At 44.8% G+C, this 18,253-nt stretch overlaps 1 protein-coding gene across 1 annotated transcript in view; it reads right to left on the bottom strand.

Moving 5' to 3' along the window:
• Positions 1-18,032, bottom strand: part of CLTC (clathrin heavy chain) — a 30,386-nt gene extending 12,354 nt beyond the window's left edge. The window contains exons 1-14 of the mRNA XM_082068704.1: positions 17,782-18,032; positions 9,747-9,954; positions 7,358-7,626; positions 6,878-7,039; positions 5,985-6,098; positions 5,432-5,605; positions 4,821-5,018; positions 4,021-4,221; positions 3,285-3,437; positions 2,857-2,979; positions 2,478-2,615; positions 2,187-2,351; positions 1,887-2,067; positions 919-1,082 (exon numbers count right to left, since the gene is read on the bottom strand). Coding sequence (XP_081924830.1) covers positions 919-1,082; positions 1,887-2,067; positions 2,187-2,351; positions 2,478-2,615; positions 2,857-2,979; positions 3,285-3,437; positions 4,021-4,221; positions 4,821-5,018; positions 5,432-5,605; positions 5,985-6,098; positions 6,878-7,039; positions 7,358-7,626; positions 9,747-9,954; positions 17,782-17,823 — 2,292 coding nt within the window. The 5' untranslated portion in view covers positions 17,824-18,032. The remainder of the gene's footprint in view (positions 1-918; positions 1,083-1,886; positions 2,068-2,186; positions 2,352-2,477; positions 2,616-2,856; positions 2,980-3,284; positions 3,438-4,020; positions 4,222-4,820; positions 5,019-5,431; positions 5,606-5,984; positions 6,099-6,877; positions 7,040-7,357; positions 7,627-9,746; positions 9,955-17,781) is intronic.
• Between the last annotated feature and the right edge of the window lie 221 nt (positions 18,033-18,253).

Here is an 18,253-nt window from a genome sequence, read left to right as displayed (position 1 = left end):
AACAATAGCTTTCATCAGGAATTGGACAGCTTGATAACTTATCTTAGGTGGCTAGATCAATTTACATACCTTACACCTCAGTGACACCAGGTTATTTTTATAGAATTCTCATTTGTAGGGCTTTGCCACCTTCAGATACGATCAGCAAAATCTAAGACTATGCTACGTAACCAACAAACACGAAGGCAGGAAATGTTCCCAGATAAAGTTTTCCCCTCCCACACTGTTTCTCAGATATTTCTAGCAATGTTACGTTTGTCAATAAGCTCAGCACTAACAACAGACTACAGAGCCTGAACTTGGAGCACATCATCTTTCTCCACTCTTCAGAAGTGTTTCAGCAATGCTCCGAATCCTCACAGTAACAGTCAGCATATATTTGCAGCGCCTGGCACACCCTAGCAGAGCTAAACTGCAACTCACCTGCATGAAATTTCAGTAGGTGGGGATAAATCAACCCTGATCTCTTACAGCATTTATAGAATCACACTACTCATTTGTTGTTTCTGTAGTTACTCACTTGAAGCTGATTACACTGTAAATAAGCATTAAGTTATGAACTCATTTGCCATTAGGGTTGTTCTCAACCTTCAAGTTACCTGTTTTCTACTTTATAGCAGACATCTGTAACAAGTTCTAGATGAGCTGGTGCTATCAATATAGTTTAAAAGTACCCAGGTTAACCTTACGAAGAGCAGCAAGGAACTTATCTGACAGGTTCTCCATTTTTCAGATATTGTTCCAGGCTCTATCAGGAGGCACTGCCAACATACCAGGTACCTCTGGTTTAACAGGACAGATGGATCTTTAAGGCTCACCTCTATTTTCACAGACCTCCCTCATTTCACCAGTGACACACGCTATGTTTTATCAGAACCCCAAACAGGCCAAGACAGTCCAGTGCTACCCAAACATTACCTTGAGGAAGTTTTTAACACGTTCTGGATCATAACAGTTACTTTCCCTGCAGATTCTTTCCACTTCTTTAATTTGTCCTGTCTTGCATGCGGCTTGAATATACTTGAAGTGCACATCTGGATCCTGGCTGAAGTTTACAATAGAGCCCAGGAAATAAAACAAACCTCGAGGGAAACAGTCAGGATGTTATTCTGCTAAAGCACTCGAGTTGGATTAATATTAGCCTTTAATCAAGCCTTCGAAGTTACAATTACATGAAAATTTGCATCTGACTACTGCAGAAGCTTACAAACTGTCCTAGCCAAGTTGAGCCTGCTGTTGTTCCCCATTAATTAGATGGGCCTTCCCCTAGACACATGACTGCAATGTCACTTATGTGAAAATTCAGATTGTTTTTAAAAACACATAGGCTGCCTATACAAGAAACTCATGTACAATAGCATTGTATTCCACTAACCACTCCCCAAATTTCCAGAGTCCAAGATGATGCTGTGTTCTCAGTCTTTAAGGAGGTTTTCTTTAAAGCTCAGCAAGATACTGTTCAGCCACACACCTGCAGAGTTTTGACCACTAACGTACCACAGCACTGACGAGACTATACACAGTTAGTCTTGTCGAGAAGTACAAAAAAGCCCCAAAGCCAAAGGCTACACAAATTTAAGATAAGCATTTTGGACAAAGGAAAAAGGCCAGAACCTTCTTCAGTTAAGTTTTTAGCTTGGCTACAGCTCCACGTTTTTTGTTAGCATTTCAGAAAACCAAACCATGCAACACTGAATGCTGGTGCTCCCCTTAACATGGGAACTTTAAGGTTTAGGCCTCAGAGCTGTCTTGAAGCCTGACCTAGGTACCTTTTAGACAAATATGGCTTTCTAAATTTCAGCAGATAGACAGTCCTTCAAATTCAATGTGTGATGAGATGATCACTGGCTTCTTTTGCTAGAGGCAAGAGCATGAACTTAACTTACCTTCGAAGCTCTTGAAGGACTCAAACAGCTCAATAAGTGACTGTGTTGACAGTTGTTCATGGTATTTTGAAGCTACCTGGACACAGATCTGCAGGTTCTGACGAATGTTAGCAGACAGCATAGCACGCAGACACTCCAGAGAATCTTCGACTGATAAGGAACCAAAATAATTCACTAACCACTGCAAAGACACATAAGCCATTTTAGACCCAAGTGGAACACTCCACACTCTGAAGCCAAATGTTGAAAGCCATTATTAATGGCCTGACTTTTGCTAGATTCAGGATATTTTTCTCATACCTCAGGATTGAGAAGATGAGTGTGAACTACAGCACGCTTGATGTCATACAGGTCCGTGAAGTGTTCAAGTGCTCTCTGCAGCAAACCAGCTTTCTCACACAGCTGAGCTATGTGAGCCCGGTCATAGTGAGTGAACATTTGGTTTCCCAGGATGGCATCTGCAACCTAGAATGAGTATTGAAAAGCTCCAATTAGTTCATAAATACTATCACTTGCATTTGATATGGACCAAAATGTAGTGGCTGGTCTAGTTACAGACAAGCCTGATCCAACAGAACCCTGAGAGCGGACCTGAGGGGCGTGCATGAGGTTCATCTCGAGTAAACGTGTTTGCAGGGGACCTTCCGAGGGACGATTATTCTTCAGTGCATCCAGCAAGAAGGCTGTACATTGCTGAATTAAATTATACTCCATAAAGACATCCACAATCTGGAAAAAAAAAAATAGGTTGTAGATTATAAACTGGAAGCATATTTAAACAAAGTAACAGTGAGTGTAGCTTCCAATGCTAAACTGTTTATCCTGGCACTGCACTAAGCTTTTTTTAGTGTTCTTAAAACTAGACAAGAAACAATATTGTCCCAGTAAAGTAAATCTGAACTGGTATTTCAAAATCTTTCTCTGATGGTGAAAGTATAAGTTAACATTTCATAGCAATAGAATTATTTACTTGTGTTATGTCTGCAAGAGGCTCTTCATCTTGAACAAGCATTTGGGCAAACTGCTGTCCTTGATCAGGGCTGATTCTCATCACATTCCTCAGCAAAAAAATCCAGTCAGGAGTATATCCAACCTGAAGAGATAATGAAGAGTAAAAACTCAGCAAGAACACGTCTTGTTAAATACAGAGCTCAGTAAAAGCTACAGTCAGCATCTTACACAACCCAGCCAGGATTTCCTCATTTGGAAAAGGCTACACAAGGAAGTATGAAAGGATACATGTACAAATTCTAGCAGTAATATTCGTAACACCACCTTAGGCCAAAGCAGGTACTACACAGGCTCTCAGATTTCCCCATAACTACTTTTAGCTACTTTGGAACATATACCAGTTATTCTTAAACACAAGACTGATAGGACAACTTCATTTCCTCTTACCTTCTTAGCATACAAAACAATCTTCTGGACTTGTCCTGTTTCAGCAAAACACTGGATGACTTTGTTTGGAACGTTGGCTCTCAGATAGACACTAAGTGCTAGCGTAGGATCTACAGATTTCACAAGGTCTCCCAGCTCCTCTGAGCACTCCAGCTGTTTTCAAAGATATAAATACAGTCAGTACGCCCTGACAGTGTCATGCTGAAATGCATTACTACCTTCTTCCTCATTTGTCTTCCTTTTGGGCTTCTTTTAAAAAAAAAAAAAAAAAATTGAGGCCTAGCTCGATAGCATTAACTCTTTCAGCAGTGACCTAGTGGGCTCTGCTCCTTATGCGCATCTACAGGACCCAGAAATGCATTTGTAGAGCTAAAAAGAATTAGGTGATACATCGTATCACTATGTTTCTTCTTCAGCTAATGACAGCTATGTAACCATAGCTCAAAGTACATGCAAGTCAGTATCCAAAGAAGCCTGAAATGGTTTGGTAAAGAATGGCAGCAGCTCAGCAGCTTCCTGTACTAAGGTCACTTTGTTGTAATGTTAAGTAGAGTGAAGCTCTTTGAGTACTTGATCAGTTCTCTTGAAGTAACATGGGTTATAGTTTCATGTAGAGGAAACACCTATTGCTCAGCTGCCTGATCACACCAGCACATTGAGTTGCCCAGTGAGTTTGCCTGCCAAGCAGTTATGTGCCATCCTCCCCAGGCTCTAAAGGTATCTACCCCAAATTTACCTTATCTTCTTTCAACCATTTTTCCAAGAGCTGTTTGCGTCCCTGCTGAAGCACCGGTCTGCACAGCTCCAGTGACTCGTACTTATTCAGCTGCCCCTGGTCAAGCAGAATGCCGAAATACTGGAGTAAAGGGGAAGTCTGCCCTGGCTGAGCTGGAACACTCTGGAACCGCCGTATGGTGTCTGGAGTACGCAGGATTCCCTGACAGAAATAGAGACACGTTCTAGTTTTGTTCTGCTATTGTGGCTTGGCAAGAGTTTCTCCAGAAAGCTGAAGTTAGAAATGCTTGCTGCAGCAACATTATGTTTTGCCAGCCCAGAATAAGTCAGCAGCAGCAGAGCTGAACATCAGCTCAGTCATTGCCTTTGAGACATTTTGGCAGAAAACGCACAACAGTAGCCTATTAGACTTGTTTCAGTAACAACGCAGATATAAGTTCAGAGGACTGCCCTACAGAATTAAGACACCTTTGCCACACAAGCAAGTTCCTCTCATCTGAACTTGGCATTATCTCTGCTCTTGGTCTGTCCTTTTTGTCCTGTTTCCAGGTGCAGCCTCACACAGAGGCTGTCTTTTCATAGAGAACTTCTTTAATCGTAAAGCTTTGAGAGCATCCAGAAAACAGTCAGTACTCTCAGCACACTGAGTACAGGTTCTTCACAGGTACATTAATTATTACTACACGAGGACAGAAGTAGCGACAATTCTGGTCTTGCCACTTAGGCAATTCAGTGAGCTTTCCTGAAGCAAGAAGTTTAAGCCAGTAGAGCTCAGCACTACTCTGAATATTGATCCATTACCTTTGGAGCATTAGCTGCCACTTTTGCTGCCTCGGAATAGTTCCCTTGTGCGAACAGTGCGTTGAATTTCCGGGCAAAGAGTTCCTCGGCACCTGCCAGGTTGTTGCGAACAGCCATTCGTAAAGCTAGGTCAGGATTCTGCAGCACATTCGTGATATAAGGAATAATATTCTCTTCTTCCACACACACTGAGAGCACCTGAATAAATCATCAAGGAAGTTTAAAGTTAGTTCAAATATAAGAAGCAAGCCAAGGGGTCAGCTAACCCCTAAGAGGAAAGCTATGGCATATACAGAAAGCTTTTTGATAATCTGCCCCAAGAAGAACAGAATATTCTAGTTCTGTCCTCAACAGCAGGGCAGTGTTTAGATCACTGACTGCCATGACAAAATTACCAAAATGATGCAACCAGAACCTGAGCTGTAGAAGAAACCAGAAGCCAGACAAGCTGCACTCCTGTTCAACTATCCGATCCTACCACATTCCTCATTCTATTATTCTGTCTTGTGAATATCGGAAAACCTTTAGACATGAATGTGAACAGTGTAGTGTATCACTAAGGGTCAGTGGGATTAGGTAAAAAAGGTGGTTTCCAGGCCAGGCTTCCTTACCTGTCCCTTTCTGTTTACTCCAATAATTCCAGCTGTTGCTTCATGCTGCGCAGTAACAAATATGGTCTCTCCACTGATTCTGTTCATGTAGATACAGGTGCCAGTTTCCAGGTCATACAAGTGGATATAGCCATATTTTGTTATGAGAAACACCACATCATGCTTGTCGCTGATCTGCAAAACACGAATAGATTAATTAAATTTGGTACTGGGTAAAATGAGTAACTGCTTTTAAGAGTCAGCAGTTAGCTGTGCCACTTCAGGACAACTAGAAGTGCTCGTCTATTTTTACTTAATACTTGAGTACTATCAAAACAGAATTATGTTTTAAGAGCTTCAAAGTTAAATATATACAGATATTTCTTCCACAAATAAAAACAAGCTGCTTCAGTCTCTACTTTAACACTACTGAAGCAAGAACAGAAGTCACACCAGTTTAGTGCCAAGCTCAGGTCAATATATTGACCACCTGGCTTCCAGTGCCCCTTTGCAGTCACATCCACCAAGAGACGCTACAGACTTGTTCTCGTGTTCTGGTTTGCGGTTGTCGTACCTGCATGGCAACAGGAAAGTCGTTTTGTGCTTCAGGAGGAAAGAAGACATCCACTGCTTTCTTTGGGAAGGGCTGATTCCCAGTCGGTGGTGTGCCAACTTCAATGATATGCAGCTGTGCAACAGATAAGATTAGTCTGCTGGTACTTGTGTTTAATTTATGTAACTATAGATTCAACAATGAAGATACGGCAATTCTTTTGCTGCAAAGATAAACTAAGTCAGTCTTCCTAAATGTTTTCACTGGCTAAAGATGTGGCATACCGTGTTCATGTACCATAGATGAGGGAAATGGTTGAGCATGATCTGTAGTTACCCCAGGTACTTAGATGTTTAAGGCTTCTCCTAGGCCGCTTTGTATGTACTCTATCAAGTTGGTTAGCATTCTACAGAGACAGTTCTGAAGATGTTTCTTGGAATCCAGCTTTGGTTTTACTTTTAGCTGCCACAAAGTAACTCACATTAATTCCAGTGTTAATATTAGACCACTAGATAGCATTGTAACACTAGTGGTTTTTGGTTTTCATTCAATAATTTGGAAATAAATTAAGCCTGATACCGAGAATCAGCAAAGACAGACTACAATAGCTTTTCCCTTAAGCTTAGCCTAGGAAGCTAAGTGTCACGTGTTTCAAGGAGCTAATTAGACTCATCATGACACGCCACCTTACTTCACGACACAAAACAGACTCCTGCTGCATCAAGTAGTCCCTGCTACGAAGCTCTGTATGCACGAGCTTTCACACACATTAGACATATAGCATCCAGACTGACACATAGACCTTCGTTTTTTTTCCTAAAGGCAACTTGGTGCATTAAACCCCTTGATCTCCTGGAAGCAGATAACCAAGGTGAGTCACTAAAAGTTACAACATGTTTAGAACCAAGTCTTACCTTACCCCCAGCTTGCCCTCTTACTGCAAAACAGAAGAGAGTGGATTCTTCAGCATTTCCCTCCATCTTGAACTGTGCGAAGCTCGCTGCGTGTCCCTCGATTGGCTGTGACACTTTTCTATCGACAGAATATAGCTGCATTGCTCCCACAACACGATTTTGCTAGACAAGACAGAACAAGAGTCAGAAACAGCTACCTGGCCAGTAATTTCATTTAAGTTAGTGTTGGTAAATACATTGTCATATCAAGCCAAAGTACCATGCCATGCTTTCTCTTGCAAAAGCATCATTTCACACTTGTACTAGTGTTCATACCATTACTGTAGATTTGCAGTTACTCTTAAGTTTCTTATTTGAAGATCAAGACAAGCATTTACACTCTAAACAATGTTTTCAGGAAAGAAAAACATATCAGTCCTGCTCCTATAGAAGAAGGAAAGGAGTCAAGCTCTGGGATTTTCATGGTAGGCTCCCGAGTACCTGTGCAGATATGCCAGTCAGCAGCAGCCACTTCTGCTTGGCATCCGTGCGGTAGTTGATGATCTGGCAGCCAGCAAGACTAGAATGCCGATCAAACATTTTCACAGGCTGGGACTCCCCCTCCATGCTCCAGTGGTAGACGGCATTATCCGTTACAAGGGCAACGGTATTCAGAGAGATCCACTTCCAGAAGGTGACATCATCTGTCATTGTGTGAGCCTTCATTTTGCTCTTCATTTCAATGTTAAATATTTGAAGCGTTTTTCCAGCTAGAGAACACAACATTGTTAGCCAGGTTGCAGTTTTCACTTGTTACTTCAAGCACTATGACATTAAACCCTCATGACTTCAAGAAAATGCTGTCACATACTGTTAGTACCTTTAGTGATCAGCTATTACTTTTAACCAGACCACACTCCTAGGGCTAATTTTACCAATTTGCCACTACTGAGCCACCAAACAGATGTGGAAAACAACTTGGTAGGAGCCAAGAGCTTCAGCTACACGAAAGAGTTGTACAATACTTCATGTACATCAAAACGATTTTACAACAATGCTGAGTCTCTTGAAAGTTGTGGGGAGAGCTACGCTAGGGTCATTAAAAACTATTTCCACATCTGTTTTAAGTATAAAAACAAGCAAAACATGGAAATGGTCAAGTTGGCAGAGGGCTTTCATAATTCAGGCTCAGTAACCAAAACCCTTGGGCTGCACTAATGAGATACACAGAGCTACTGGCTGCAAAACAGACTAACAGAAACTGCACAAGGAAAGGAATCTAGTGACCAACACAAGCTCTAGAAGATAGGAGGAAAAACTCTCCTAATTACACAGAATGGCCCATAAATACATCCTGAACAGCGACCTGCAGTCATTTGTACCAGAGTCTTAACAATCCCGTGGCATATACAAAATTATTTCTTCCTGGTGAGAAGGAAGGTTCTGACCAGCTTCTACTCGTTTTAGGAGACAGCTATTGAAGCACATGTTCTCATAGCCCAGGAGGAATATTAAAGATCACGTGAAACTAGGTGCAAGTCAGAATATCTGTTACAGTTCCTAACTGTAACTCAGCTTGCTGAAGTCACGATGCCATGTGGGCAAGTGCCTTCACTCACCAAGCACTGGTTTAATCAGAAGCCACTGTTAGTTCAGCTATTGACGTAAGATGCAGGTTCAGGAGTTTCTCCCACCCTCGGAGCAGACTGTCTACGGCAGCGTTACTCAGGCTACAGACCAGCAGTTTGTTTCCATCTCTAGTGCAGTTGGAGCTTTAGAGTCAAGGGACATGACATTCAAGTAGCAGGTGTCCTACATGCTATGTAAGGCATATTAAGGGGCAAAATCTAGACCTAAAGGGGTCAGTCCTGTTTATAAAAAGCATAATATCAAGATCGTGATAGCTTAAGTACACTTCAAGTTCTTGAGTGGATTCATTTTCTGAATCTTAAGGATTCCCTTGTTTGGGAGGGCACAAAAAAACCTCAGAATTTTAGGCTTTCAGTTGCTTAAAACCACTGTTCAGCCATGTGCACTGTAGATCTGAGCCATTTGGTTCTGCTTTCTCTTTTCATAAGACAGGACAGGAACTAGTACAGTCAATTGAAATAACTCACCATCTGCACACACAAGAAAGCATTAAAGTTGTGACAAAATAGTAGCACAGTATTAAAGTCAAACTTAAATGACATTGAACACATATAAATCTTTCCATCAGCAATATATGCATTTATACAGTGACATTATTTGAGATTCTTGGGCCTCTTGGGAAAGAGATCAACATTTCTGGAGACTCCAGAGGAATGCTTGCTCTCTGTATCACCAGAGATACCAAGTTAGCTGACCTTGTGCTTTATCCACTCCACAGGTCTTCCTTGCATAGTTTTACTTTTCTTATCGCTGACTGATACAATAAATATGCACAAACTGGTGCACCAGCCTCTTCCAGCAAGGCCAGACTGAGGCCTTCAGCAATATTTACCCTCCTTCCCAGTCTTAGTTTTCCTCTCTGTAAAGAGAGGCTTAGTTAATAGACCTCACACACTTAAGAGATCAGGTCTCACTTCCCCCTGCGATGATTCCAGACTTCAAGATACTTCTGGAACCTCTAGCCTGAGCTCTCCCTCCAGTTCTCACAGCTCAGAAGCTGTAAGCATTCTTAATGAGGCAAAAAACTCATCCTAATGATCAGCAAATAGAGGGAAGCCTTAACTGAAACTTACAGCCCAGTTGCCTTCAGAAGAACTGAAAAACACATAAAACTTAAGTTCCCATTAAGCTGTGGAAGTTTGGTGAGGGATCATCCCACATAAATTGCCTGAGAGACTTAAGTCAGTCAACCAGAAAGCTCTCCATCCACTGCAAACATTTCTTTATCAAGACTTCATACCTTTTAATGCAATGACTTTACTGGCAGGGTTCATGATAGCACTGTCTGCTGAAATCGGTCGTCGAATAGGGTTGCTGGGATCATTCATGTCAATGATCACCACTTGAGCCTGTTCTCCTACTTTCTCTCTTATGCAGATGAATTTGTCAGACTCCATTGTCAGAGTGCTGAACCCGATGTTCGCTGGGTTGATTCCCAGATTTTGGAGCTGGAAGGGGAAAAAAAAGGTTTAGCATTGTTACGATCTTAGTATAGCCGCAAACAGCTTTCTGTGAAAGTCGCAAGAGATAACGAAGCTTCACATATCTTTGTGACAATATAACCATACTACCCAATAACATCATGTCACACAAGTTCTTGTCCAACTCCATTTCAGCCCAGCAGGCTTTCTGAAGAAGCCCTGCAGCATTCAAGCACTTGGTATCTCATCTTCAAGGTCCATTTACAACCTACGGCTTTGAGAACTCAGCTTTTGAACCCCTCACATGGCTTAAGGCACATTGAACTTGCCTTCTCCAGCAGCTGTGCTGGAGCTGCGGCTTCAGGGCTCACTCTCACCAGCTTTGCTTCCAGAGCCTTCACTCACTCTACTGAGCTTGGCAGCTATCACTGTTTCAAGCTTAACATCACACGTGAAGCGTCTGAGCTTTATCTTTATCCCTGCAGAGTTAAAAAAAGCTACCTGTCTAGCAATTAGCCTAGTCCTGTCCAGCACCATGGCTGCACAGCACCCAGGAGGCAGAGCTAACAAATATGAGATGGACACTATTGCAATCAGAAATGGCTCATCCACAGACAGAAGAACCCGATAAACCACCTCCTCTTCTGCTGAGCCAGTCCGCTTCTGTAAACCTCTGCACGCTTAGCTTTAAACATGGCTTGCAACTAAACACAGTTTAGTTACAATATCACTTAACTGTGTTTGCAACAGGCTAGTATATTAGGTTGTCAGTAGCAAAACAAAGTTTATTCCATTTTTAACAGTGGAAATACAGAATGGTTAGTTGACCCCACATACAGATACCCAGTGGATACCCCTTAAAAACTCAAGATCAGTTTTCTACTGCCTGAGGAGTTATCGCTCCTAATACTTCAGCCATTTTCTTTCTGGGACACTGTTTAAACTTCAAGCCCAAGGTCCCCCAAGAAGGGTGAGACCTTCAAAGCCATTTGAGTACTACTGTACTCATTTGAAGCAAAACACCAAGCTCTTATCAGCCGTGCTCTGTGTGAGCTCCGAGACAACCACGCCCCAGCTGCTCCATTCCTGCCTCCTCACGGTTTCTGATAAACAGGGTGTTTTACTACACTTCCCTTTGCTCGGGCTCTCAGCACATGCAGGGAACAAGTAACATCTAAGCTGTGGCACACCAAGTTAGCAGAACCAGCCTCCCAAAAGACACTTCAATGGATGATCTATATCCTCCCTTTCACACCTCTCTTTGGGTAGTGCACTCCAGGTCCACCTGGTATTTCCACACGGGCTGGGCTGAACGCAACCCCGGCACACCCCTGCACACAGACAAGGTTTGAAGATGGAAGAGTTTCATCTGGTAGAGCTGGAGAGACTTAAGAGAATGTGGCGTTTCTTTTTGCTAGGGCTGCAACCTTAACAAGTGCAAAGCCATTTATCAAGCAACCAGTTTCCTTGTTAATTTGGTAGAGGAGTGTAGTTCCAGAGTGCCAAGTACTCCGCCTGGCAGTAAATCACAGCACTGTACTCCAACGTTGTCAACAGAACAAACCGAAGCAGCAAGTCCTAGCAGATGGCAGACCTCTCAGGGAGGTCTAGACATAACCACAGAATCAAAGTTGCTTAGATATGGCAAGACTTAATCATCTTAATCATGATCTAACTGCCATCTGCTAGGTGTCATGTCTGAGGTATCCAACCCTAGTTATCAGCAGAAGATGCAGTCCTTTTTAAACATAAATCCACTTCCAATGGTTAGATATGTCTTTGAAAAGATTTAGATTAGCAGTGGAGCTCTGAAGCCTGGAGAAGCTTTCTGATGGAGGTATGACCATCAGTGAGGTCTTTAAGTACACAAGCTCTTTTTGCCAACATTTCATCTTTTAATCTCAACAGACCCAAGTCTGCTTCAAGCACCAAGACAGGACATTGATTCTGACCATGACAGTCTCTGGCTTTGATCACACAAGTGTCACCAGCCAAGAATGCCACTTGCTTTGCTCAGCTGCAAAGGCCGATGGTAACTTCTGTCAGCTGCACTCAAACCTGATGCATAGAACTCTTCAGAGTATAGATCCGTCCCTGTACTATAGGTTATTTCCTTCCCTCAGGAGGCTAAAGTTCAGGTGAGCGAGGCAGGAGTGTCTGTAAAGCTGAGCAAAGTAAACAGAGACTAAGATTGCTATTAGAGGACATGACAGCAGGTATTTATTCGGAGGCTTTTATTATGAAAACGTCAATACTATTCTATGTGCACACTCCTAAATTTATCCTACAACTAAAGGAGTACAGAGGCTTACGGCAGATTTTTCTACCCCTTCTCTTACCATAGAGGAAAAAAACCCAAACATTTAATATTGCACATTTAAGGTCCGCTACCTTCCACCAATTCAGGAACAAGTTTAAAGGCTTGGCAAAAAAAGAAGGAATAAGATACTCCTGCATTATACTATGAAAACCACTTCCTTGGCTTTCAAGCAGATACGAAAGCAGAACTCGCTAGCTGTGCTTGGGCAATCCATTTACAGTTCAAGTTATTTTACACCAGCACTTGTTGGTAAGTTCAGTTACACCAGTCTCCTGAAAGCGTGTTGAAAAGAAAGCGTTCTGCGAAATAGCTGCTCCATTAGAGTGGAACCATGAAAGCAGCCGCCAGAGACAGCAGCAACTCTGTTCAGAGACATTGCCTTGAAGGATTCATTTAATTCGAGGTTGGATACTTCAGTCAATTGCAAGCTGTACTGAACCATCAAATTCTATGTCAACATTTACCTGAGAGGTGAATCATTATAACGTGGTAAGTAGAAGTCTGATTAGTAAAATTATTTTTGACTGGAAGATAATTCAAGTACATCCCTGGTAACTTACCCAGAAAAGCTCTTGTATTACACGCATGTTTGACATCAAACTGAATGGTAAAACTGCTGACAAGAGTCTCTTTGTTGACCCCTTCCTGGAACACTCGCTTTCGTGTGACATTTTGCTTAGCTGTCAAATAATTTCTCCTTGCCTACGAGGAAGGGCGCAGAACTGCTGAGCGCGCATTTCACCTCGACAGGATATAACCACTGTTCTTGGAGCCACAAGCAGCTGCTCAGTCTCTGTCCAGAGACTCCTTATCTACATGCGTCGAGAAATCACGTAGCTGGGAAATGCCAGGGAACAGAAATATTCCCAGTCCTTGGAGAAGAGCAGAGCTCCTTGAAGTGCAGCGAGTCACATCAGCTCCATTGTAAGGCCCTGCTTTACTGGGCTTTGACTGAACAAGGCAGGCACCAGGCTATATTTCAGCCATTCTTTAATTGCATACGTGAAACTTAAACACAAAACTGACACCACACAAAGTATTTATATCTGTGCCAATCTGTTAGAGCTACTGCCTGCAGTTCTGTAACACCGGAGTCCCAGGGCCAGTCAACAGCTCCAAAGTCCTTCATGTTTACCAGTGCAAGGTAAGAGTTACAGCTTGTGACAGGCTAGGAAGTTATGTTTTCAACAGATAAGAGACCTCTACGATGTTCAAGAGCTCTGTTTCTATATCCTTCCTATTTTCTGCCTCACCCTCCATAGGCTGAGGTAGCCATCCAGTCTCAGCAGCCACAGCCACACCGAGTGACTGTTACAGGTCAGTCTAGACCACACTTGCCAAAACTTGAGCTCAGAACCACTGGCTGCTCCTACGTATCTTCAGTTAAATCATCACAGCCCCAGCACGAAGTGCTAATGAGCATGGCCACCAAGACTTGAGTACCTGCTGTGAGGGACGCCAAAAGAAACAGCTTATCAACCGCTTAACTAATTGTTCCTATCCAATTAGTTGACACACACACACACTCCTCGATTCACTTCAGCTCTTCGCAGCATCCTTTGTTACAGCTTTTCCCTCTGTATGAATGCTCCAAGCTCTCTAGTTTTAGGAATTCAGACCCGCTAAGCAGCAGGGGACAGGCAGCCCACCAAAAACATCAGGAGGCACAGCAGTCCTGTGGCCCCTGCCTAAAAATATCAACAAAGGACTTAACTGCTTCAAACTAATGCTGTTATAGCAGAGATTTAGTGGTTTAGGTTATATTAAACTGTCTCGCTAGCAGCACAATCCATGGAAACATTTTGTTTTTTGTCATTGATAGTGAAGTAGCAAATTTCTAAGCTGTATTCTATGATGCCTTGGCTGTCCAGTTTTATTCCGTTAGCTCTGTGGCACAGCTCGTTATGATTCTGAGGCCACCCAAGCACCACCACACCAGAACAGCAGAGCTGCCATTCAGGTTTCTTCCATCAAGGACCAATAGATACCAGAACCCTTTTCCTCATTTAGAAGGGCGGTTCTGTCTCAGCATCAACTGCACGGCACGAGCTGATTGTTTTCTGTACTGTCTAGACAAGTCTACAGAATAACTTCCTTTTAAAAAAATATATTTAGGTGCAGAAGAGTATTTATTAATGCCTTAAGTCACACCAGTACAGAGGTGTGCCTGATGCAAGTTCTATTTTTACATATTTCAGGGTAGTGTGGTGAAATTAAATGGCAATCACAGTTCACCACCTGCTAATTTGTCTGGTTGCTTCTTATTCATCAGAAACCCGTCACCTCAGAAAAGCTCCGCGCACCTGCAAGCACTCGTTTTACTTTTACCCTCAAGTACACCAAGGCATCAACTTATGGAATCCCTAAAACCTGGACAGGAGCAGCCAGATTCGCAATTATTCAACATACTGAACTCTGACCTCCCACTACTTGCCCAGTAGACTGTTTCCTCATGGCTACTTAAAAAGAAAGAAGTAGCGCTATAAAGTTTTATAACACAAGTCTGGTAATTTTGATAGCACAGGAATCAAGTTTCTCCTTGAAAACTCCCAAGGAAAAAGCTTCTCCACAGTGCGATGCTGATGTTCGTTTGTGGCAAGGCAGACATCTACAACAGACAACGCACAGATAACAGCCGACGTATCTGCAGCTACTGAGATTTCAGAGCAATGCAATGGGACACAAACAAGACCTGAAGCCTGACTGCATGTTTTGTTAAGACTTCACTCAGTAAACACCCAGAAAGCTTGCTTAGTCCTCATCAGCTAACTGCTTCCCAGACCTCACAGGCCCAGACTAGATCTTCAGGCCAAATTACGGGTACAAAGCCCACTGTACTATGTACCCAAGAGACAAGACAGTGAGCAGCACACAGCGCAGGGCTGCTGGAGCCTGTAACTCCTCACTCCCATGTCACCAGCCATGATGCTGACACAGAGATAACACCCGTGTGCCTTGGACAGCACAACACAGAGCACAGTGGGGCTGAAACTGGAGAGGGGGACAACCTTTGTCCAGTTACTCGACCATTTTCTGACCTGCAGCAGTGGACTCATAGGGAACTAGCGTCATACTACATGTAGTGCTGACTGCCAGTCTTCTCATTAAAAGCAACTTTCAATAGTAGACTTGCAAGAACTTTCCCATTCATAACCACCGCCTGCCTTTTGATGAACACAGCTGCCGTTGAACACTTTGGCCAAGCAGCAACTGCAAACTTGCAAGTGTTGTGCAACACCTGTATGACGAGCTTCCCGGACAATGTAGGTCAGGCACAGTTCAAGAAATTGTATTCTTGAGTCCCTGAGGACATCCTATGAACGGCCTGGAATACGCTAAAACAGTTCTGGACCAATATCAATGTTTCCTCTCTCAAGATTTACTCCAACAGCAAGTCAGAAGTTTCAGCATGAAAACAGCACCTCCAAGATTTCAAGTTCCTCTGAATTTTTTCAATGAAAGGCAATGAGGAAGTTCAGTAGGTACAGCAAACTGAAGCGTTACGGGCAAGAGGCACGTGCATGGAGGCTCAGAAGGCTGGACACCCAGTCTTATGAAAGACCAGCTCGTATATGCAGTTGTAAAACATACTGGGTAAGCCAGGGCTCTACATTAAGCAGGAATAGGTGAAAAAAAAAAAAAAAATAGAGGAGAAAAAACGAAAAGCACACAGACAGATAAAAGAGACTTTGGTCAGAACAGTCATGTTCCACAGTAGTGCTGGCCTGAAACCTGTCAACACTTCCAGAGTGAAGCTGATGAGTTTCCTTACGTAACAGTACTCGTGTCATTAGAGACCTGCAGTGGGTCACATGCAGTGTTTGTATCTTAAATAATGTATCATAGATGCATTTCCACAATACTCTATTAAGCACTGGGCTACCCATAGGGATGAGTTTCACCTGCGCACACAGACTCTTCTCAACACCCGGCTCCAGCCTACACCATTACCAGCGAGAACTCTTGACCGGAGCTTCAGCTCTGAGCAACTCGGGAGATTCTCCAGTCAGTGCCACCCATTAAAGCAGAGTCTAGTGCAACACCTAAGCTACAAGTTCTGGCCTGGTTTTAAACTGATACTGAAGTAAAATTATCCAATGCTCAACAGTTAACAAGCTAGCTAGAAAACAATCATAGCAGCATTTTTTTAAATGTAAAAATAACATTGTGGATGGTGGTAATTTACAGGACAAAAATAAGTATTTTGCAATTGTTCCTTTGACAAGGTGTCTAGAAATCAAACTCTTTCCATTTGCGCTAGAAAAGAATCACCACAAACCATGCAAACCCATCACTATGTTAGTGCCCACCATTCCCAATGAGCACGAACCGCATCCAGACACTGACATCCCGGGGAAGCGGGGTTGTGGGTGGGCTGATAGAAGGCAGGAGACCCTGCCTAGCTACACCAATATAACTCTTATTATACAAGTTCTCCTCGAAAAACACTCCTCAGCAGTGAAGCCAAACTTAATACAATTGCAGCTACAGCAGCTCTAGAGAAGCTTAGCTCGTAGTACTTCGCCCCATAGACTCCTCGGATAGGAAGTGCACATTGCACAACTACGTTAGTCCTTCCAGACCCCTCCCTGTGCTCCAGCTTCGCCAAGAGACACTGGACTTGCACGTTTATTTACTTGAGAAGGTAACCTTGCATTCCTGCAGCAGAGCGATTTGAGAATTTGTTACTAGTGCCTTTAGAATGTCACCTTAAAATAAAAACCTAAAAGCCATCACTTGGAAATAAACCATCTGGTGATGGTTTAATGACACCCAAACCCAGGATTTGGCAGAGAGCGGGCACCAGGCAGAGCTGGCGCCCTGTGCCTGCACTGCCACAGCTGCACCGCAGGGCAGCCCGCAGTCACTTCTACCTTTCACTGCAATATGTGGGTTTTTTTCTTTCCAGAAGATGACATTACAAGTCAGGACGTCAATAAAGCGATTTAATATGCCCCTAGGATTTCAAGAAGCCCTAGCTTCATTGAAGAAAATATAAAAAATTAAGCGATACACAGAGACAACTCGGCCTCCCCGGTGATTTCCCGCTGCCCCCCGCAGCAGCGGGTTTCCCCCCTCGGAACCAGCCGCACTCTCCCTCCCACCGCCGCACCGCCCAGCAGGTGCTGCCGCGGGCCCGGCGCCAGCGGCGCCCACAGCCCCGGGACGAGCCGCCCGCAGCGCGGAAACCACGGCGGGAGGACGGGCCGGGCGCAAGATGCCCGGCGGCCGCACCTCGGCCCCTCGGCGCCTCCCCGGGACACGCGGCCCCGCGGCGCCCCGGCCCTTCCCCGCGGGAGGACGGGAAGGTGCCCTTCGGGCGGCGGGAACAGACAGCGGCCAGGCCCGCGGGAGGGAGGAAGGCCGCCCCGCCGCCGAGGAGCCCAGGCCGCCTCACAGCGCTCGGGGAGGGCCCGCGGACAGGCCCGGGGCCCCACACCCATCACCAGGCCCGGGCGGCTCCCCCGGCTGAGGGAGCGGCCCGCCCGCCCGCCCCAGCACCCGCTCCCCCGGCCCGGCCCCTCCGCGCCCACCTGGAGGTGCTCCTGGAAGCGGATCGGCAGGATCTGGGCCATGGCGGCGGCAGCGGGCTGGGGCTCCAGTCCGAGGCCGGACCAGAGTCGCACCTCAGCGGGGTCCGGGCGGCGCGGGGCGGCGGGACCGCAATGGCGGAGCGGGCCAGCGAGCGGGGAGAGCCGCGGCGATCCGGAAGCTGCCCCCACCGGCGGAAGGATACCGCCGCGGAAGGAAGAGGCCTGCCCTCACCTGCCGGGACCCGCCTTAACTGCGCCGGCCGGGCGGAAGGATCCCGGCGAGCGGCGTGACTCACCCGCCGCGGGACCAATAGGAGCAGCGGAAGGATCCGCCACCGGAAGGGACTATTTCGCGCTTCACCACCCCTCCCCTCCCCGGCCTTTTTTTTTGCCACATCATGCGACCGAGGTGCGGCTCCGTCACTTCCGCTCCGCGCTCGACGCCGCGGCGGGTCACGTGCCGGGGCCGGAG

This window comes from Streptopelia decaocto (genome assembly GCF_964273445.1).
Source record: "Streptopelia decaocto genome assembly, chromosome: 18".
NCBI lineage: Eukaryota > Metazoa > Chordata > Aves > Columbiformes > Columbidae > Streptopelia > Streptopelia decaocto.
Note: the sequence above shows the minus strand (reverse complement) of the source record. Positions and strands in the feature narration are given on the sequence as shown.